The sequence below is a fragment of the Saccoglossus kowalevskii genome, unplaced genomic scaffold, assembly GCF_978046115.1.
Source record: "Saccoglossus kowalevskii unplaced genomic scaffold, keSacKowa6.1 SCAFFOLD_24, whole genome shotgun sequence".
Taxonomy (NCBI): Eukaryota; Metazoa; Hemichordata; class Enteropneusta; family Harrimaniidae; genus Saccoglossus; species Saccoglossus kowalevskii.
The window spans coordinates 947,294-966,360 of NW_028188618.1; the positions used below are offsets into that span (position 1 = coordinate 947,294).

At 43.2% G+C, this 19,067-nt stretch overlaps 1 protein-coding gene, 1 non-coding gene and 57 pseudogenes across 2 annotated transcripts in view; all 59 read right to left on the reverse strand.

Annotated features, from left to right (window-relative positions):
• The window catches only part of LOC146726164 (uncharacterized), a 31,134-nt gene extending 15,659 nt beyond the window's left edge, over positions 1–15,475 (reverse strand). The window contains exon 1 of the mRNA XM_085496252.1: positions 14,627–15,475. Within this exon, the coding sequence (XP_085352378.1) occupies positions 14,627–15,475 (849 nt within the window). The remainder of the gene's footprint in view (positions 1–14,626) is intronic.
• On the reverse strand, positions 219–338 carry LOC146726206 (5S ribosomal RNA; annotated as a pseudogene).
• LOC146726207 (5S ribosomal RNA) lies at positions 435–554 on the reverse strand (annotated as a pseudogene).
• Positions 651–770, reverse strand: LOC146726208 (5S ribosomal RNA; annotated as a pseudogene).
• LOC146726209 (5S ribosomal RNA) lies at positions 1,082–1,201 on the reverse strand (annotated as a pseudogene).
• LOC146726210 (5S ribosomal RNA) lies at positions 1,297–1,416 on the reverse strand (annotated as a pseudogene).
• LOC146726211 (5S ribosomal RNA) lies at positions 1,513–1,632 on the reverse strand (annotated as a pseudogene).
• LOC146726212 (5S ribosomal RNA) lies at positions 1,945–2,064 on the reverse strand (annotated as a pseudogene).
• LOC146726213 (5S ribosomal RNA) lies at positions 2,369–2,488 on the reverse strand (annotated as a pseudogene).
• LOC146726214 (5S ribosomal RNA) lies at positions 2,585–2,704 on the reverse strand (annotated as a pseudogene).
• LOC146726215 (5S ribosomal RNA) lies at positions 2,801–2,920 on the reverse strand (annotated as a pseudogene).
• On the reverse strand, positions 3,225–3,344 carry LOC146726216 (5S ribosomal RNA; annotated as a pseudogene).
• LOC146726217 (5S ribosomal RNA) lies at positions 3,441–3,560 on the reverse strand (annotated as a pseudogene).
• On the reverse strand, positions 3,657–3,776 carry LOC146726218 (5S ribosomal RNA; annotated as a pseudogene).
• On the reverse strand, positions 4,081–4,200 carry LOC146726219 (5S ribosomal RNA; annotated as a pseudogene).
• LOC146726220 (5S ribosomal RNA) lies at positions 4,297–4,416 on the reverse strand (annotated as a pseudogene).
• On the reverse strand, positions 4,513–4,632 carry LOC146726221 (5S ribosomal RNA; annotated as a pseudogene).
• On the reverse strand, positions 4,944–5,063 carry LOC146726222 (5S ribosomal RNA; annotated as a pseudogene).
• LOC146726223 (5S ribosomal RNA) lies at positions 5,159–5,278 on the reverse strand (annotated as a pseudogene).
• LOC146726224 (5S ribosomal RNA) lies at positions 5,375–5,494 on the reverse strand (annotated as a pseudogene).
• LOC146726225 (5S ribosomal RNA) lies at positions 5,807–5,926 on the reverse strand (annotated as a pseudogene).
• Positions 6,231–6,349, reverse strand: LOC146726226 (5S ribosomal RNA; annotated as a pseudogene).
• Positions 6,446–6,565, reverse strand: LOC146726227 (5S ribosomal RNA; annotated as a pseudogene).
• On the reverse strand, positions 6,662–6,781 carry LOC146726228 (5S ribosomal RNA; annotated as a pseudogene).
• On the reverse strand, positions 6,878–6,997 carry LOC146726229 (5S ribosomal RNA; annotated as a pseudogene).
• Positions 7,094–7,212, reverse strand: LOC146726230 (5S ribosomal RNA; annotated as a pseudogene).
• LOC146726231 (5S ribosomal RNA) lies at positions 7,309–7,428 on the reverse strand (annotated as a pseudogene).
• Positions 7,524–7,643, reverse strand: LOC146726232 (5S ribosomal RNA; annotated as a pseudogene).
• LOC146726233 (5S ribosomal RNA) lies at positions 7,740–7,859 on the reverse strand (annotated as a pseudogene).
• LOC146726234 (5S ribosomal RNA) lies at positions 7,956–8,074 on the reverse strand (annotated as a pseudogene).
• On the reverse strand, positions 8,171–8,290 carry LOC146726235 (5S ribosomal RNA; annotated as a pseudogene).
• On the reverse strand, positions 8,387–8,506 carry LOC146726236 (5S ribosomal RNA; annotated as a pseudogene).
• Positions 8,603–8,722, reverse strand: LOC146726237 (5S ribosomal RNA; annotated as a pseudogene).
• On the reverse strand, positions 8,819–8,938 carry LOC146726238 (5S ribosomal RNA; annotated as a pseudogene).
• Positions 9,153–9,272, reverse strand: LOC146726239 (5S ribosomal RNA; annotated as a pseudogene).
• On the reverse strand, positions 9,796–9,915 carry LOC146726240 (5S ribosomal RNA). The gene has a single exon (XR_014928635.1). It is a non-coding gene; the product is annotated as a 5S ribosomal RNA (ribosomal RNA).
• Positions 10,012–10,131, reverse strand: LOC146726241 (5S ribosomal RNA; annotated as a pseudogene).
• On the reverse strand, positions 10,228–10,347 carry LOC146726242 (5S ribosomal RNA; annotated as a pseudogene).
• LOC146726243 (5S ribosomal RNA) lies at positions 10,653–10,771 on the reverse strand (annotated as a pseudogene).
• LOC146726244 (5S ribosomal RNA) lies at positions 10,868–10,987 on the reverse strand (annotated as a pseudogene).
• Positions 11,084–11,203, reverse strand: LOC146726245 (5S ribosomal RNA; annotated as a pseudogene).
• Positions 11,508–11,627, reverse strand: LOC146726246 (5S ribosomal RNA; annotated as a pseudogene).
• LOC146726247 (5S ribosomal RNA) lies at positions 11,724–11,843 on the reverse strand (annotated as a pseudogene).
• Positions 11,940–12,058, reverse strand: LOC146726248 (5S ribosomal RNA; annotated as a pseudogene).
• LOC146726249 (5S ribosomal RNA) lies at positions 12,155–12,274 on the reverse strand (annotated as a pseudogene).
• LOC146726250 (5S ribosomal RNA) lies at positions 12,586–12,705 on the reverse strand (annotated as a pseudogene).
• Positions 12,802–12,921, reverse strand: LOC146726251 (5S ribosomal RNA; annotated as a pseudogene).
• A 155-nt stretch (positions 15,476–15,630) lies between the features above and the next one.
• Positions 15,631–15,750, reverse strand: LOC146726252 (5S ribosomal RNA; annotated as a pseudogene).
• A 96-nt stretch (positions 15,751–15,846) lies between these two features.
• Positions 15,847–15,966, reverse strand: LOC146726253 (5S ribosomal RNA; annotated as a pseudogene).
• A 96-nt stretch (positions 15,967–16,062) lies between these two features.
• Positions 16,063–16,182, reverse strand: LOC146726254 (5S ribosomal RNA; annotated as a pseudogene).
• A 312-nt stretch (positions 16,183–16,494) lies between these two features.
• On the reverse strand, positions 16,495–16,614 carry LOC146726255 (5S ribosomal RNA; annotated as a pseudogene).
• Positions 16,615–16,710: 96 nt separating this feature from the next.
• LOC146726256 (5S ribosomal RNA) lies at positions 16,711–16,829 on the reverse strand (annotated as a pseudogene).
• Positions 16,830–16,925: 96 nt separating this feature from the next.
• Positions 16,926–17,045, reverse strand: LOC146726257 (5S ribosomal RNA; annotated as a pseudogene).
• Positions 17,046–17,141: 96 nt separating this feature from the next.
• Positions 17,142–17,261, reverse strand: LOC146726258 (5S ribosomal RNA; annotated as a pseudogene).
• Positions 17,262–17,357: 96 nt separating this feature from the next.
• LOC146726259 (5S ribosomal RNA) lies at positions 17,358–17,477 on the reverse strand (annotated as a pseudogene).
• A 214-nt stretch (positions 17,478–17,691) lies between these two features.
• On the reverse strand, positions 17,692–17,811 carry LOC146726260 (5S ribosomal RNA; annotated as a pseudogene).
• A 522-nt stretch (positions 17,812–18,333) lies between these two features.
• Positions 18,334–18,453, reverse strand: LOC146726261 (5S ribosomal RNA; annotated as a pseudogene).
• Positions 18,454–18,549: 96 nt separating this feature from the next.
• Positions 18,550–18,669, reverse strand: LOC146726262 (5S ribosomal RNA; annotated as a pseudogene).
• A 96-nt stretch (positions 18,670–18,765) lies between these two features.
• Positions 18,766–18,885, reverse strand: LOC146726263 (5S ribosomal RNA; annotated as a pseudogene).
• Positions 18,886–19,067: the final 182 nt, after the last annotated feature.

Here is a 19,067-nt window from a genome sequence, read left to right on the forward strand (position 1 = left end):
AATGTTGATGAGCCTAATGCACATGATATTCCAGGCCGGTCTCCAATGCAACCACGCCCGATGTAGCTTAACTTCAGTGATCGGACGAGAACTGGTGTATTCTGCGATGGTTTGGCAGTAGGCTGAATATTCGTCCGAATTGTATGTCATTTAATGCTTCGTCTAGGCAAAAAACACGGGAAAAAGATAGTATGTATGGTGGAATAAAAATATTCATCAGCCTACTGCACGTGGTATTCCCAGCCGGTCTCCCATGCAAGTACAAACCACGCCCGATGCAGCTTATCTTCAGAGATCGGACGAGAACTGGTGTATTCTGCAATGGTTTGGCAGTAGACTGAATATTTGTCGGAATTGGATTTCAATTAATGCTTCGGCTAGGCAAAAAATCCCGGGAAAAATTTAGTATGTACGGTGGAATAATAATGTTCATCAGCCTACTGCACGTGGTATTCCCAGCCGTTCTCCCATGCAAGTACTAACCACGCCCGATGCAGCTTAACTTCAGTGATCGGACGAGAACTGGTGTATTCTGCAATGGTTTGGCAGTAGGCTGAATATTCGTCGGAATTGGATGTCATTTACTGCTACGGCTAGGCAAAAAATCCCGGGAAAACGTTAGTGTGTACGGTGGAATAAAAATGTTGATGAGGCTAATGCACGTGGTATTCCCAGCCTGTCTCCCATGCAAGTACTAACCACGCCCGATACAGCTTAACTTCAGTGATCGGACGAGAACTGGTGTATTCTGCAATGGTTAGGCAGTAGGCTGAATATTCGTCCGAATTGTATGTCATTTAATGCTTCGTCTAGGCAAAAAATCATGGGAAAAATTTAGTATGTAATGTGGAATACAAATGATGATGAGCCTACTACACGTGATATTCTCAGCCGGTCTCCCATGCAAGTAATAACCACGTCCGGTGAGCTCAACTTCAGTGATCGGACGAGAACTGGTGTATTCTGCAATGGTTTGGCAGTAGGCTGAATATTTGTCGGAATTGGATTTCAATTAATGCTTCGGCTAGGCAAAAAAACCCGGGAAAAAGTTAGTATGTACGGTGGAATAAAAATGTTCATCAGCCTACTGCACGTGGTATTCCCAGCCGGTCTCCCATACAAGTACTAACCACGCCCGATGCAGCTTAACTTCAGAGATCGGACGAGAACTGGTGTATTCTGCAATGGTTTGGCAGTGGGCTGAATATTCGTCAGAATTGTATGTCATTTAATGTTTCGTCTAGGAAAAAAACACGGGAAAATGATAGTATGTATGTTGGAATAAAAATATTCATCAGCCTACTGCACGTGGTATTCCCAGCCGGTCTCCCATGCAAGTACAAACCACGCCCGATGCAGCTTATCTTCAGAGATCGGACGAGAACTGGTGTATTCTGCAATGGTTTGGCAGTAGACTGAATATTTGTCGGAATTGGATTTCAATTAATGCTTCGGCTAGGCAAAAAATCCCGGGAAAAATTTAGTATGCACGGTGGAATAAAAATGTTCAACAGCCTACTGCACGTGGTATTCCCAGCCGGTCTCCCATGCAAGTACTAAGCACGCCCGATGCAGCTTAACTTCAGTGATCGGACGAGAACAGGTGTATTCTGCAATGGGTTGGCAGTAGGCTGAATATTCGTCGGAATTGGATGTCATTTACTGCTAAGGCTAGGCAAAAAATCCCGGGAAAACGTTAGTATGTACGGTGGAATAAAAATGTTGATGAGGCTAATGCACGTGGTATTCCCAGCCTGTCTCCCATGCAAGTACTAACCACGCCCGATGCAGCTTAACTTCAGTGATCGGACAAGAACTGGTGTATTCTGCAATGGTTAGGCAGTATGCTGAATATTCGTCCGAATTGTATGTCATTTAATGCTTCGTCTAGGCAAAAAATCATGGGAAAAATTTAGTATGTAAAGTGGAATAAAAATGATGATGAGTCTACTGCACGTGGAATTCTCAGCCGGTCTCCCATGCAAGTACTAACCACGCCCGATGCAGCTTAACTGCAGTGATCGAACGGGAACTGGTGTGTTCTGCAATGGTTTGACAGTAGGCGGAATATTCGTCAAAATTGCATGTCGGTTAACGCTTTGGCTAGGCAAAAAATCCCGGGAAAAATTTGGTATGTACGGTGGAATAAAAATGTTGATGAGCCTAATGCACATGATATTCCAGGCGGGTCTCCAATGCAACCACGCCCGATGTAGCTTAACTTCAGTGATCGGACGAGAACTGGTGTATTCTACGATGGTTTGGCAGTAGGCTGAATATTCGTCCAAATTGTATGTCATTTAATGCTTCGTCTAGGCAAAAAACACGGGAAAAAGATAGCATGTATGGTGGAATAAAAATATTCATCAGCCTATTGCACGTGGTATTCCCAGCCGGTCTCCCATGCAAGTACAAACCACGCCCGATGCAGGTTATCTTCAGAGATCGGACGAGAACTGGTGTATTCTGCAATGGTTTGGCAGTAGACTGAATATTTGTCGGAATTGGATTTCAATTAATGCTTCGGCTAGGCAAAAAATCCCGGGAAAACGTTAGTATGTACGGTGGAATAAAAATGTTGATGAGCCTAATGCACGTGGTATTCCCAGCCTGTATCCCATGCAAGTACTAACCACGCCCGATGCAGCTTAACTTCAGTGATCGGACGAGAACTGGTGTATTCTGCAATGGTTAGGCAGTAGGCTGAATATTCGTCCGAATTGTATGTCATTTAATGCTTCGTCTAGGCAAAAAATCATGGGAAAAAGTTAGTATGTAATGTGGAATAAAAATGATGATGAGCCTACTGCACGTGGTATTCTCAGCCGGTCTCCCATGCAAGTACTAACCACGCCTGATGCAGCTTAACTTCAGTGATCGAACGGGAACTGGTGTGTTCTGCAATGGTTTGACAGTAGGCGGAATATTCGTCAGAATTGCATGTCGTTTAACGCTTTGGCTAGGCAAAAAATCCCGGGAAAAATTTGGTATGTACGGTGGAATAAAAATGTTGATGAGCCTAATGCACATGATATTCCAGGCGGGTCTCCAATGCAACCACGCCCGATGTAGCTTAACTTCAGTGATCGGACGAGAACTGGTGTATTCTACGATGGTTTGGCAGTAGGCTGAATATTCGTCCAAATTGTATGTCATTTAATGCTTCGTCTAGGCAAAAAACACGGGAAAAAGATAGCATGTATGGTGGAATAAAAATATTCATCAGCCTATTGCACGTGGTATTCCCAGCCGGTCTCCCATGCAAGTACAAACCACGCCCGATGCAGGTTATCTTCAGAGATCGGACGAGAACTGGTGTATTCTGCAATGGTTTGGCAGTAGACTGAATATTTGTCGGAATTGGATTTCAATTAATGCTTCGGCTAGGCAAAAAATCCCGGGAAAACGTTAGTATGTACGGTGGAATAAAAATGTTGATGAGCCTAATGCACGTGGTATTCCCAGCCTGTATCCCATGCAAGTACTAACCACGCCCGATGCAGCTTAACTTCAGTGATCGGACGAGAACTGGTGTATTCTGCAATGGTTAGGCAGTAGGCTGAATATTCGTCCGAATTGTATGTCATTTAATGCTTCGTCTAGGCAAAAAATCATGGGAAAAAGTTAGTATGTAATGTGGAATAAAAATGATGATGAGCCTACTGCACGTGGTATTCTCAGCCGGTCTCCCATGCAAGTACTAACCACGCCTGATGCAGCTTAACTTCAGTGATCGAACGGGAACTGGTGTGTTCTGCAATGGTTTGACAGTAGGCGGAATATTCGTCAGAATTGCATGTCGTTTAACGCTTTGGCTAGGCAAAAAATCCCGGGAAAAATTTGGTATGTACGGTGGAATAAAAATGTTGATGAGCCTAATGCACATGATATTCCAGGCCGGTCTCCAATGCAACCACGCCCGATGTAGCTTAACTTCAGTGATCGGACGAGAACTGGTGTATTCTGCGATGGTTTGGCAGTAGGCTGAATATTCGTCCGAATTGTATGTCATTTAATGCTTCGTCTAGGCAAAAAACACGGGAAAAAGATAGTATGTATGGTGGAATAAAAATATTCATCAGCCTACTGCACGTGGTATTCCCAGCCGGTCTCTCATGCAAGTACAAACCACGCCCGATACAGCTTATCTTCAGAGATCGGACGAGAACTGGTGTATTCTGCAATGGTTTGGCAGTAGACTGAATATTTGTCGGAATTGGAATTCAATTAATGCTTCGGCTAGGCAAAAAATCCCGGGAAAAATTTAGTATGTACGGTGGAATAAAAATGTTCATCAGCCTACTGCACGTGGTATTCCCAGCCGTTCTCCCATGCAAGTACTAACCACGCCCGATGCAGCTTAACTTCAGTGATCGGACGAGAACTGGTGTATTCTGCAATGGTTTGGCAGTAGGCTGAATATTCGTCGGAATTGGATGTCATTTACTGCTACGGCTAGGCAAAAAATCCCGGGAAAACGTTAGTGTGTACGGTGGAATAATAATGTTGATGAGGCTAATGCACGTGGTATTCCCAGCCTGTCTCCCATGCAAGTACTAACCACGCCCGATGCAGCTTAACTTCAGTGATCGGACGAGAACTGGTGTATTCTGCAATGGTTAGGCAGTAGGCTGAATATTCGTCCGAATTGTATGTCATTTAATGCTTCGTCTAGGCAAAAAATCATGGGAAAAATTTAGTATGTAATGTGGAATACAAATGATGATGAGCCTACTACACGTGATATTCTCAGCCGGTCTCCCATGCAAGTAATAACCACGTCCGGTGAGCTCAACTTCAGTGATCGGACGAGAACTGGTGTATTCTGCAATGGTTTGGCAGTAGGCTGAATATTTGTCGGAATTGGATTTCAATTAATGCTTCGGCTAGGCAAAAAATCCCGGGAAAAAGTTAGTATGTACGGTGGAATAAAAATGTTCATCAGCCTACTGCACGTGGTATTCCCAGCCGGTCTCCCATACAAGTACTAACCACGCCCGATGCAGCTTAACTTCAGAGATCGGACGAGAACTGGTGTATTCTGCATTGGTTTGGCAGTGGGCTGAATATTCGTCCGAATTGTATGTCATTTAATGCTTCGTCTAGGCAAAAAACACGGGAAAATGATAGTATGTATGTTGGAATAAAAATATTCATCAGCCTACTGCACGTGGTATTCCCAGCCGGTCTTCCATGCAAGTACAAACCACGCCCGATGCAGCTTATCTTCAGAGATCGGACGAGAACTGGTGTATTCTGCAATGGTTTGGCAGTAGACTGAATATTTGTCGGAATTGGATTTCAATTAATGCTTCGGCTAGGCAAAAAATCCCGGGAAAAATTTAGTATGCACGGTGGAATAAAAATGTTCATCAGCCTACTGCACGTGGTATTCCCAGCCGGTCTCCCATGCAAGTACTAAGCACGCCCGATGCAGCTTAACTTCAGCGATCGGACGAGAACTGGTGTATTCTGCAATGGTTTGGCAGTAGGCTGAATATTCGTCGGAATTGGATGTCATTTACTGCTACGGCTAGGCAAAAAATCCCGGGAAAATGTTAGTATGTACGGTGGAATAAAAATGTTGATGAGGCTAATGCACGTGGTATTCCCAGCCTGTCTCCCATGCAAGTACTAACCACGCCCGATGCAGCTTAACTTCAGTGATCGGACAAGAACTGGTGTATTCTGCAATGGTTAGGCAGTATGCTGAATATTCGTCCGAATTGTATGTCATTTAATGCTTCGTCTAGGCAAAAAATCATGGGAAAAAGTTAGTATGTAATGTGGAATTAAAATGATGATGAGTCTACTGCACGTGGAATTCTCAGCCGGTCTCCCATGCAAGTACTAACCACGCCCGATGCAGCTTAACTTCAGTGATCGAACGGGAACTGGTGTGTTCTGCAATGGTTTGACAGTAGGCGGAATATTCGTCAAAATTGCATGTCGGTTAACGCTTTGGCTAGGCAAAAAATCCCGGGAAAAATTTGGTATGTACGGTGGAATAAAAATGTTGATGAGCCTAATGCACATGATATTCCAGGCGGGTCTCCAATGCAACCACGCCCGATGTAGCTTAACTTCAGTGATCGGAGGAGAACTGGTGTATTCTACGATGGTTTGGCAGTAGGCTGAATATTCGTCCAAATTGTATGTCATTTAATGCTTCGTCTAGGCAAAAAACACGGGAAAAAGATAGCATGTATGGTGGAATAAAAATATTCATCAGCCTATTGCACGTGGTATTCCCAGCCGGTCTCCCATGCAAGTACAAACCACGCCCGATGCGCTTATCTTCAGAGATCGGACGAGAACTGGTGTATTCTGCAATGGTTTGGCAGTAGACTGAATATTTGTCGGAATTGGATTTCAATTAATGCTTCGGCTAGGCAAAAAATCCCGGGAAAAAGTTAGTATGTACGGTGGAATAAAAATGTTCATCAGCCTACTGCACGTGGTATTCCCAGCCGGTCTCCCATACAAGTACTAACGACGCCCGATGCAGCTTAACTTCAGAGATCGGACGAGAACTGGTGTATTCTGCAATGGTTTGGCAGTAGACCGAATATTCGTCGGAATTTGATGTAATTTAATACTTCGTCTAAGCAAAAAAGCATGGGAAAAATTTAGAATGTAATGTGGAAGAAAAATGTTGATGGGCCTACTGCACGTGGTATTCCCAGCCAGTCTCCCGTGCAAGTCCTAACCATTCCCGATGCAGCTTAACTTCAGTGATCGGACGAGAACTGGTGTATTCTGCAATGGTTTGGCAGTAGGCTGAATATTCGTCGGAATTGGATGTAATTTAATACTTCGGCTAGGCAAAAAATCCCGGGAAAATGTTAGTATGTACGGTGGAATAAGAATGTTCATCAGCCTACTGCACGTGGTGTTCCCAGCCGGTCTCCCATGTAAGTGCTAACCACGCCCTATGCAGCTTAACTTCAGTGATCGGACAAGAACTGGTGTATTCTGCAATGGTTTGGCAGTAGGCTGAATATTTGTCGGCATTGGATTTCAATTAATGCTTCCGCTAGACAAAAAATCACGGGAAAACGATAGTATGTATGGTGGAATAAAAATGTTGATAAGCCTACTGCACGTGATATTCTCAGTCGGTCTCCCATGCAAGTACTAACCACGTCCGGTTAGCTTAACTTCAGTGATCAGACGAGAACTGGTGTATTCTGCAATGGTTTGGCAGTAGGCTGAATATTCGTCGGAATAGAATTTCAATTAATGTTTCGGCTAGGCAAATAATAAAGGGAAAAAGATAGTATGTGCGGTGAAATAAAAATGTTGATAAGCCTACTGCACGTGGCATTCCCAGCAGGTCTTCCATGCAAGTACTAACCACGCCCGATGCAGCTTAACTTCGGCGATCGGATGAGAACTGGTGTATTCTGCAATGGTTTGGCAGTAGGCTGAATATTCGTCGGAATTGGATGTCATTTAATGCTACGGCTAGGCAAAAAATCATGGGTAAAAGTTAGTATGTAATGTGAATAAAAATGTTGATGAGCCTACTGCACGTGGTATTCCCAGCCGGTCTCCCATGCAAGTACTAACCACGCCCGATGCAGCTTAAATTCAGTGATCGGACGAGAACTGGTGTGTTCTGCAATAGTTTGACAGTAGGCTGAATATTCGTCAGAATTGCCTGTGGTTTAACGCGTTGGCTAGGGAAAAATTCCCGGGAAAAATTTGGTATGTACGGTGGAATAAAAATGTTGATAAGCCTACTGCACGTGGTATTCCCAGCCGGTCTCCCATGCAAGTACTAACCATGCCCGATGCAGCTTAACTTCAGTGATAGGACGAGAACTGGTGTATTCTGCAATGGTTTGGCAGTAGGCTGAATATTTGTCGGAATTGGATTTCAATTAATGCTTCCGCCAGACAAAAAATCACGGGAAAACGATAGTATGTATGGTGGAATAAAAATGTTGATAAGCCTACTGCACGTGATATTCTCAGTCGGTCTCCCATGCAAGTACTAACCATGACCGGTTAGCTTAACTTCAGTGATCAGACGAGAACTGGTGTATTCTGCAATGGTTTGGCAGTAGGCTGAATATTCGTCGGAATAGGATTTCAATTAATGTTTCGGCTAGGCAAATAATAAAGGGAAAAAGATAGTATGTACGGTGGAATAAAAATGTTGATAAGCCTACTGCACGTGGCATTCCCAGCAGGTCTCCCATGCAAGTACTAACCACGCCCAATGCAGCTTAACTTCAGTGATCTGACGAGAACTGGTGTATTCTGCAATGGTTTGGCAGTAGGCTGAATATACGTCGGAATTGGATGTCAATTAATGCTACGGCTAGGCAAAAAATCATGGGTAAAAGTTAGTATGTAATGTGGTATAAAAAAGTTGATGAGCCTACTGCACGTGGTATTCTCAGCCGGTCTCCCATGCAAGTACTAACCACGCCCGATGCAGCTTAAATTCAGTGATCAAACAGGAACTGGTGTGTTCTGCAATGGTTTGACAGTAGGCTGAATATTCGTCAGAATTGCCAGTGGTTTAACCCGTTGGCTCGGCAAAAAATCCCGGGAAAAATTTGGTATGTACGGTGGAATAAAAATGTTGATAAGCCTACTGCACATGGTATTCCCAGCCGGTTTCCCATGCAAGTACTAACCACGTCCGATGGAGCTTAACTTCAGTGATCGGACAGGAACTGGTGTGTTCTGCAATGGTTTGACAGTAGGCTGAATATTCGTCAGAATTGCATGTCGTTTAACGCTTCGGCAAGGCAAAAAATCCCGGGAAAAAGTTGGTATGTGCGGTGGAATAAAAATGTTGATAAGCCTACTGCACATGGTATTCCCAGCCGTTTTCCCATGCAAGTACTAACCACGCCCGATGCAGCTTAACTTCAGTGATCGGACGAGAACTGGTGTATTCTGCAATGGTTTGGCAGCAGGCTGAATATTCGTCCGAATTGTATGTCATTTAATGCTTCGTCTAGGCAAAAAATCATGGACAAAAGTTAGTATGAAATGTGGAATAAAAATGTTGATGAGCCTACTGCACGTGGTATTCCCAGCCTGTCTCCCGTGCAAGAACTAACCACGCCCGATGCGGCTTAACTTCAGTGATCGGACGAGAACTGGTGTATTCTGCAATAAAAATGTTCATCAGCCTACTGCACGTGGTATTCCCAGCTGGTCTCCCAGGCAAGTACTAAAAACGCCCGATGCAGCTTAACTTCAGTGATGCGACGAGAACTGGTGTATTCTGCAATGGTTTGGCAATAGGCTGAATATTCGACGGAATTGGATGTCATTTAATGCTACGGCTAGGCAAAAAACAATTTTGGGTAAAAGTTAGTATGTAATGTGGAATAAAAATGTTGATGCGCCGACTGCACGTGGTATTCCCAGCCGGTCTCCCATGCAAGTACTAAGCATGCCCGATGGAGCTTACTTCAGTGATCGGACAAGAACTGGTGTGCTCTGCAATGGTTTGACAGTAGGCTGAATATTCGTCAGAATTGCATGTCGTTTAACGCTTCGGCTAGGCAAAATATCCCGGGAAAAATTTGGTATGTACGGTGGAATAAAAATGTTGATGAGCCTAATGCACATGGTATTCCAGGCCGGTCTCCCATGCAACCACGCCTGATGCAGCTTAACTTCAGTGATCGGACGAGAACTGGTGTATTCTGCAATGGTTTGGCAGTAGGCTGAATATTCGTCGGAATTGGATGTAATTTAATACTTCGGCTAGGCAAAAAATCCCGGGAAAATGTTAGTATGTACGGTGGAATAAAAATGTTCATCAGCCTACTGCACGTGGTATTCCCAGCCGGTCTCCCATGCAAGTACTAACCACGCCCTATGCAGCTTAACTTCAGTGATCGAACGAGAACTGGTGTATTCTGCAATGGTTTGGCAGTAGGCTGAATATTTGTCGGAGTTGGATTTCAATTAATGCTTCGGCTAGACAAAAAATCACGGGAAAAAGATAGTATGTATGGTGGAATAAAAATGTTGATAAGCCTACTGCACGTGATATTCTCAGCCGGTCTCCCATGCAAGTACTAACCACGCCTGATGCAGCTTAAATTCAGTGATCGGACGAGAACTGGTGTGTTCTGCAATTGTTTGACAGTAGGTTGAATATTCGCCAGAATTGCCTGTCATTTAATGCTACGGCTAGGCAAAAAATCATGGGTAAAAGTAAGTATGTATTGTGGTATAAAAAAGTTGATGAGCCTACTGCACGTGGTATTCTCAGCCGGTCTCCCATGCAAGTACTAACAACGCCCGATGCAGCTTAAATTCAGTGATCGAACGGGAACTGGTGTGTTCTGCAATGGTTTGACAGTAGGCTGAATATTCGTCAGAATTGCATGTCGTTTAACGCTTCGGCTAGGCAAAAAATCCCGGGAAAAATTTGGTATGTATGGTGGAATAAAAATGTTGATGAGCCTAACGCACAAGGTATTCCAGGCCGGTCTCCCATGCAACCACGCCCGATCCAGCTTAACTTCAGTGATCGGACGAGAACTGGTGTATTCTGCAATGGTTTGGCTGTAGGCTGAATATTCGTCTGAATTGTATGTCATTTAATGCTTCGTCTAGGCAAAAAATCATGGGAAAAATTTAGAATGTAATGTGGAATAAAAATGTTGATGGGCCTACTGCACGTGGTATTCCCAGCCGGTCTCCCGTGCAAGTTCTAACCATGCCCAATGCAGCTTAACTTCAGTGATCGGACGAGAACTGGTGTATTCTGCATGGTTTGGCAGTAGGCTGAATATTTGTCGGAATTGGATTTCAATTAATGCTTCGGCTAGGCAAAAAATCCCGGGAAAAAGATAGTATGTACGGTGGAATAAAAATGTTCATCAGCCAACTGCACGTGGTATTCCCAGCAGGTCTCCCATACAAGTACTAACCACGGCCGATGCAGCTTAACTTCAGAGATCGGACGAGAACTGGTGTATTCTGCAATGGTTTGGCAGTAGACTCAATATTCGTCGGAATTGGATGTCATTTATTTCTACGGCTAGGCAAAAAATCATGGGTAAAAGTAAGTATGTAATGTGGTATAAAAAAGTTGATGAGCCTACTGCACGTGGTATTCTCAGCAGGTCTCCCATGCAAGTACTAACCACGCCCGATGCAGCTTAAATTCAGTGATCGAACGGGAACTGGTGTGTTCTGCAATGGTTTGACAGTAGGCTGAATATTCGTCAGAATTGCATGTCGTTTAACGCTTCGGCTAGGCAAAAAATCCCGGGAAAAATTTGGTATCTACGGTGGAATAAAAATGTTGATGAGCCTAATCACATGGTATTCCAGGCCGGTCTCCCATGCAACCACGCCCGATGCAGCTTAACTTCAGTGATCGAACGAGAACTGGTGTATTCTGCAATGGTTTGGCAGTAGGCTGAATTTTCGTCCGAATTGTATGTCATTTAATGCTTCGTCTAAGCAAAAAAGCATGGGAAAAATTTAGAATGTAATGTGGAATAAAAATGTTGATGGGCCTACTGCACGTGGTATTCCCAGCCAGTCTCCCGTGCAAGTCCTAACCATTCCCGATGCAGCTTAACTTCAGTGATCGGACGAGAACTGGTGTATTCTGCAATGGTTTGGCAGTAGGCTGAATATTCGTCGGAATTGGATGTAATTTAATACTTCGGCTAGGCAAAAAATCCCGGGAAAATGTTAGTATGTACGGTGGAATAAAAATGTTCATCAGCCTACTGCACGTGGTGTTCCCAGCCGGTCTCCCATGTAAGTGCTAACCACGCCCTATGCAGCTTAACTTCAGTGATCGGACAAGAACTGGTGTATTCTGCAATGGTTTGGCAGTAGGCTGAATATTTGTCGGAATTGGATTTCAATTAATGCTTCCGCTAGACAAAAAATCACGGGAAAACGATAGTATGTATGGTGGAATAAAAATGTTGATAAGCCTACTGCACGTGATATTCTCAGTCGGTCTCCCATGCAAGTACTAACCACGTCCGGTTAGCTTAACTTCAGTGATCAGACGAGAACTGGTGTATTCTGCAATGGTTTGGCAGTAGGCTGAATATTCGTCGGAATAGGATTTCAATTAATGTTTCGGCTAGGCAAATAATAAAGGGAAAAAGATAGTATGTGCGGTGGAATAAAAATGTTGATAAGCCTACTGCACGTGGCATTCCCAGCAGGTCTTCCATGCAAGTACTAACCACGCCCGATGCAGCTTAACTTCGGCGATCGGATGAGAACTGGTGTATTCTGCAATGGTTTGGCAGTAGGCTGAATATTCGTCGGAATCGGATGTAATTTAGTACTTCGGCTAGGCAAAAAATCCGGGTAAAACGTTAGTCTTTACGGTGTAATAAAAATGTTGATGAGCCTAATGCACTTGGTATTCCCAGCCTGTCTCCCATGCAAGAACTGACCACGCCCGATGCAGCTGAACTTCAGTGATCGGACGAGAACTGGTGTATTTTGCAATGGTTTGGACGTAGGCTGAATATTCGTCCGAATGGTATGTCATTTAATGCTACGGCTAGGCAAAAAATCATGGGTAAAAGTTAGTATGTAATGTGAATAAAAATGTTGATGAGCCTACTGCACGTGGTATTCCCAGCCGGTCTCCCATGCAAGTACTAACCACGCCCGATGCAGCTTAAATTCAGTGATCGGACGAGAACTGGTGTGTTCTGCAATGGTTTGACAGTAGGCTGAATATTCGTCAGAATTGCCTGTGGTTTAACGCGTTGGCTAGGCAAAAAATCCCGGGAAAAATTTGGTATGTACGGTGGAATAAAAATGTTGATAAGCCTACTGCACGTGGTATTCCCAGTCGGTCTCCCATGCAAGTACTAACCATGCCCGATGCAGCTTAACTTCAGTGATCGGACGAGAACTGGTGTATTCTGCAATGGTTTGGCAGTAGGCAGAATTTTCGTCCGAATTGTATGTCATTTAATGCTTCGTCTAAGCAAAAAAGCATGGGAAAAATTTAGAATGTAATGTGGAATAAAAATGTTGATGGGCCTACTGCATGTGGTATTCCCAGCCAGTCTCCCGTGCAAGTCCTAACCATTCCCGATGCAGCTTAACTTCAGTGAACGGACGAGAACTGGTGTATTCTGCAATGGTTTGGCAGTAGGCTGAATATTTGTCGGAATTGGATTTCAATTAATGCTTCCGCTAGGCAAAAAATCACGGGAAAACGATAGTATGTATGGTGGAATAAAAATGTTGATAAGCCTACTGCACGTGATATTCTCAGTCGGTCTCCCATGCAAGTACTAACCACGTCCGGTTAGCTTACCTTCAGTGATCAGACGAGAACTGGTGTATTCTGCAATGGTTTGGCAGTAATAATAATAATAAATAATAACTTTATTTAATTAAGCGCAACAATTCCAACATATGAAGATCAAAGGCGCTGATACAATAAACAATCAGTCAAATATTAAAAGCACATTTAAATAAGTGCGTTTTCAGTCTGGATTTAAAAATGTCTACTGAATGGACTAGAACGAACAGACAGAGGTAATTCATTAAAAAGTTTAGGACCTAAATTTTCAAAAGCACGGTCTTTGTATAACACCTTGGACTTTTTACTACACACCTGACGAGTTTTAATAAGAAACTTTGATTCAGATCTTAAACTACGACTAGGTACATAAAATTCGATTAATTCACATAGATAATTTGGGGCAAAACCATACAAAGATTTATACACTAGTAAAAGTAATTTGAAATTGATTCGTTGTACAACTGGTAACCAATGAAGTTTAATAAAAATGTCTGTAATGTGGTCATATTTTCGAGCACGAGTGACAAGGCGGGCTGCTGCATTTTGTACACGAATAAGAGGTTTTATCTTAGTTACAGGGAGACCAGACAATAATGAATTACAGCTGTCTAAGCGAGAAGATATGAATGCATGTACCAACTTTTCAGTATCAGATTGGGATAATGATTTACGAATACGATTAATATTTCTTAGATGGGAATATCCAGATCTACAAATAGTAGAAATGTGTGTTTCCATAGATAGCTGCGAATCAAACAAGACACCTAAGTTTCTAGCACTTGACGAAGCACTAACCAATTCTTCACCAATTGCGATACTAGACAAAGGACACGAGTCTTGTGAGAATCTCCGAGACGACATGCACACAAATTCAGTTTTCGACACATTCAAAAGTAGGAAATTACAAGACATCCAATCGCTAACGTCTTGAATACATGTCTGAAGTATCACCCGGGCGCGAATTTGATCATCTTCAGAAACCGATAAATAAATCTGTGTGTCATCGGCGTAAAAATGATATTTTACGCCGTGACGTCGCAATAACTCGCCCAATGGACGCATGTACATTGAGAACAATAATGGCCCTAAGACGGAGCCCTGTGGAACACCGGTTTCTAATATAGACGTCATATCAGAAAATACATTTCCAATTTTCACTTTTTGAATGCGGTTACTCAAATACGACTCAAACCATTTGATGATGAGACCATTTAAACCAAAATTTGATCTCAACCTATCGATGAGAATCCTGTGATTCACAGTATCAAAAGCGGCTGAAAGATCCAAAAGTACGAGAGCAACTGAATTCTTAGAATTATCAATACTGCATAGTACATCGTTAGCGACCCGCAAAAGAGCCGTTTCAGTGCTATGTGCGGTCCGATACGCTGATTGAAACTCTTCATACAACGAATAATTCTCTAAATGTTGTTTCACTCTGGATGCAACGACACGTTCAAGGACTTTAGATATAAAAGACAAATTAGAAATCGGTCGATAATTGTTCAGCATGTTTGAATCCAACGATGCTTTCTTGAGCAGAGGTTTAATCAGCGCACATTTCATTTTCTCAGGAACACTTCCAGTGCGAAGTGATTCATTTATGATATCTGTTATAGGTGAAAGCAGGATAGAAAGGATCTTTTCATCTTTTAATATATTAGTGGGTAAACAGTCCAAATCGCACGAAACCGACGACGATTTTTTTATAATTTTAATTATTTCATCCTCCGTGGCTGGTTCAAAACATTTCAATTCATCACCAGAGAACTTGTGCAGTTCGTTAAAACGGTTTCCATTCAATAAATTTAGATTTAGTCCTTGATTGATTTTCTTAATCTTATCCACGAAAAACATGCTAAAACGATTCGCTAAATTTATTTTGTTATCGTGAATCGGCAACGCATTCAATTTATTTGTCGAGCCTAGAAGACCATTTACGATGGAAAACAGTTTTCTTTGGTCACCATTACAATCCGCGATCTTATCAGCGAAATAACTCCTACGTGATACATCAATAAGATCATTAACTTTATTTCGTTTAGATTTGTAGATTTGGCGATGGACAGTTAAACCAGTTCGCCGCCACGTCCGTTCAGCTTTACGGCGTTCAGTGCGGGCGTGGTAAATATCAACATTTATCCACGGCTCGGCCACACGAACGTGAACAGTCTTCTCAGTCATGGGGGCATGTTTGTCAAGCGTTTCCGATACAGCAGTATCGGAAACGCTTGACAGTAGGCTGAATATTCGTCGGAATAGGATTTCAATTAATGTTTCGGCTAGGCAAATAATAAAGGGAAAAAGATAGTATGTACGGTGGAATAAAAATGTTGATAAGCCTACTGCACGTGGCATTCCCAGCAGGTCTTCCATGCAAGTACTAACCACGCCCGATGCAGCTTAACTTCGGCGATCGGATGAGAACTGGTGTATTCTGCAATGGTTTGGCAGTAGGCTGAATATTCGTCGGAATTGGATGTCATTTAATGCTACGGCTAGGCAAAAAATCATGGGTAAAAGTTAGTATGTAATGTGGAATAAAAATGTTGATGAGCCTACTGCATGTGGTATTCCCAGCCGGTCTCCCATGCAAGTACTAACCACGCCCGATGCAGCTTAAATTCAGTGATCGGACGAGAACTGGTGTGTTCTGCAATGGTTTGACAGTAGGCTGAATATTCGTCAGAATTGCATGTGGTTTAACGCGTTGGCTAGGCAAAAAACCCCGGGAAAAATTTGGTATGTACGGTGGAATAAAAATGTTGATAAGCCTACTGCACGTGGTATTTCCAGCCGGTCTCCCATGCAAGTACTAACCATGCCCGATGCAGCTTAACTTCAGTGATCGGACGAGAACTGGTGTATTCTGCAATGGTTTGGCAGTAGGCAGAATTTTCGTCCGAATTGTATGTCATTTAATGCTTCGTCTAAGCAAAAAAGCATGGGAAAAATTTAGAATGTAATGTGGAATAAAAATGTTGATGGGCCTACTGCATGTGGTATTCCCAGCCAGTCTCCCGTGCAAGTCCTAACCATTCCCGATGCAGCTTAACTTCAGTGAACGGACGAGAACTGGTGTATTCTGCAATGGTTTGGCAGTAGGCTGAATATTCGTCGGAATTTGATGTAATTTAATACTTCGGCTAGGCAAAAAATCCCGGGAAAATGTTAGTATGTACGGTGGAATAAAAATGTTCATCAGCCTACTGCACGTGGTGTTCCCAGCCGGTCTCCCATGTAAGTGCTAACCACGCCCTATGCAGCTTAACTTCAGTGATCGGACGAGAACTGGTGAATTCTGCAATGGTTTGGCAGTAGGCTGAATATTTGTCGGAATTGGATTTCAATTAATGCTTCCGCTAGACAAAAAATCACGGGAAAACGATAGTATGTATGGTGGAATAAAAATGTTGATAAGCCTACTGCACGTGATATTCTCAGTCGGTCTCCCATGCAAGTACTAACCATGTCCGGTTAGCTTAACTTCAGTGATCAGACGAGAACTGGTGTATTCTGCAATGGTTTGGCAGTAGGCTGAATATTCGTCGGAATAGGATTTCTATTAATGTTTCGGCTAGGCAAATAATAAAGGGAAAAAGATAGTATGTACGGTGGAATAAAAATGTTGATAAGCCTACTGCACGTGGCATTCCCAGCAGGTCTCCCATGCAAGTACTAACCACGCCCAATGCAGCTTAACTTCAGTGATCTGACGAGAACTGGTGTATTCTGCAATGGTTTGGCAGTAGGCTGAATATACGTCGGAATTGGATGTCAATTAATGCTACGGCTAGGCAAAAAATCATGGGTAAAAGTTAGTATGTAATGTGGTATAAAAAAGTTGATGAGCCTACTGCACGTGGTATTCTCAGCCGGTCTCCCATGCAAGTACTAACCACGCCCGATGCAGCTTAAATTCAGTGATCAAACAGGAACTGGTGTGTTCTGCAATAGTTTGACAGTAGGCTGAATATTCGTCAGAATTGCCTGTGGTTTAACGCGTTGGCTCGGCAAAAAATCCCGGGAAAAATTTGGTATGTACGGTGGAATAAAAATGTTGATAAGCCTACTGCACATGGTATTCCCAGCCGTTTTCCCATGCAAGTACTAACCACGCCCGATGCAGCTTAACTTCAGTGATCGGACGAGAACTGGTGTATTCTGCAATGGTTTGGCAGCAGGCTGAATATTCGTCCGAATTGTATGTCATTTAATGCTTCGTCTAGGCAAAAAATCATGGACAAAAGTTAGTATGAAATGTGGAATAAAAATGTTGATGAGCCTACTGCACGTGGTATTCCCAGCCGGTCTCCCGTACAAGAACTAACCACGCCCGATGCGGCTTAACTTCAGTGATCGGACGACAACTGGTGTATTCTGCAATAAAAATGTTCATCAGCCTACTGCACGTGGTATTCCCAGCTGGTCTCCCAGGCAAGTACTAAAAACGCCCGATGCAGCTTAACTTCAGTGATGCGACGAGAACTGGTGTATTCTGCAATGGTTTGGCAATAGGCTGAATATTCGACGGAATTGGATGTCATTTAATGCTACGGCTAGGCAAAAAACAATTTTGGGTAAAAGTTAGTATGTAATGTGGAATAAAAATGTTGATGAGCCGACTGCACGTGGTATTCCCAGCCGGTCTCCCATGCAAGTACTAAGCATGCCCGATGGAGCTTACTTCAGTGATCGGACAAGAACTGGTGTGCTCTGCAATGGTTTGACAGTAGGCTGAATATTCGTCAGAATTGCATGTCGTTTAACGCTTCGGCTAGGCAAAAAATCCCGGGAAAATTTGGTATGTACGGTGGAATAAAAATGTTGATGAGCCTAATGCACATGATATTCCAGGCCGGTCTCCCATGCAACCACGCCCGATGCAGCTTAACTTCAGTGATCGGACGAGAACTGGTGTATTCTGCAATGGTTTGGCAGTAGACTGAATATTCGTCGGAATTTGATGTAATTTAATACTTCGGGAAGGCAAAAAATCCCGGGAAAACGTTAGTATGTACGGTGGAATAAAAATGTTGATGAGCCTAATGCACGTGGTATTCCCAGCCTGTCTCACATGCAAGTACTAACCACGCCCGATGCAGCTTAACTTCAGTGATCGGACGAGAACTGGTGTATTCTGCAATGGTTTGGCAGTAGGCTGAATATTCGTCGGAATTGGATGTCATTTAATGCTACGGCTAGGCAAAAAATCATGGGTAAAAGTTAGTATGTAATGTGGAATAAAAATGTTGATGAGCCTACTGCATGTGGTATTCCCAGCCGGTCTCCCATGCAAGTACTAACCACGCCCGATGCAGCTTAAATTCAGTGATCGGACGAGAACTGGTGTGTTCTGCAATGGTTTGACAGTAGGCTGAATATTCGTCAGAATTGCCTGTGGTTTAACGCGTTGGCTAGGCAAAAAACCCCGGGAAAAATTTGGTATGTACGGTGGAATAAAAATGTTGATAAGCCTACTGCACGTGGTATTTCCAGCCGGTCTCCCATGCAAGTACTAACCATGCCCGATGCAGCTTAACTTCAGTGATCGGACGAGAACTGGTGTATTCTGCAATGGTTTGGCAGTAGGCAGAATTTTCGTCCGAATTGTATGTCATTTAATGCTTCGTCTATGCAAAAAAGCATGGGAAAAATTTAGAATGTAATGTGGAATAAAAATGTTGATGGGCCTACTGCATGTGGTATTCCCAGCCAGTCTCCCGTGCAAGTCCTAACCATTCCCGATGCAGCTTAACTTCAGTGAACGGACGAG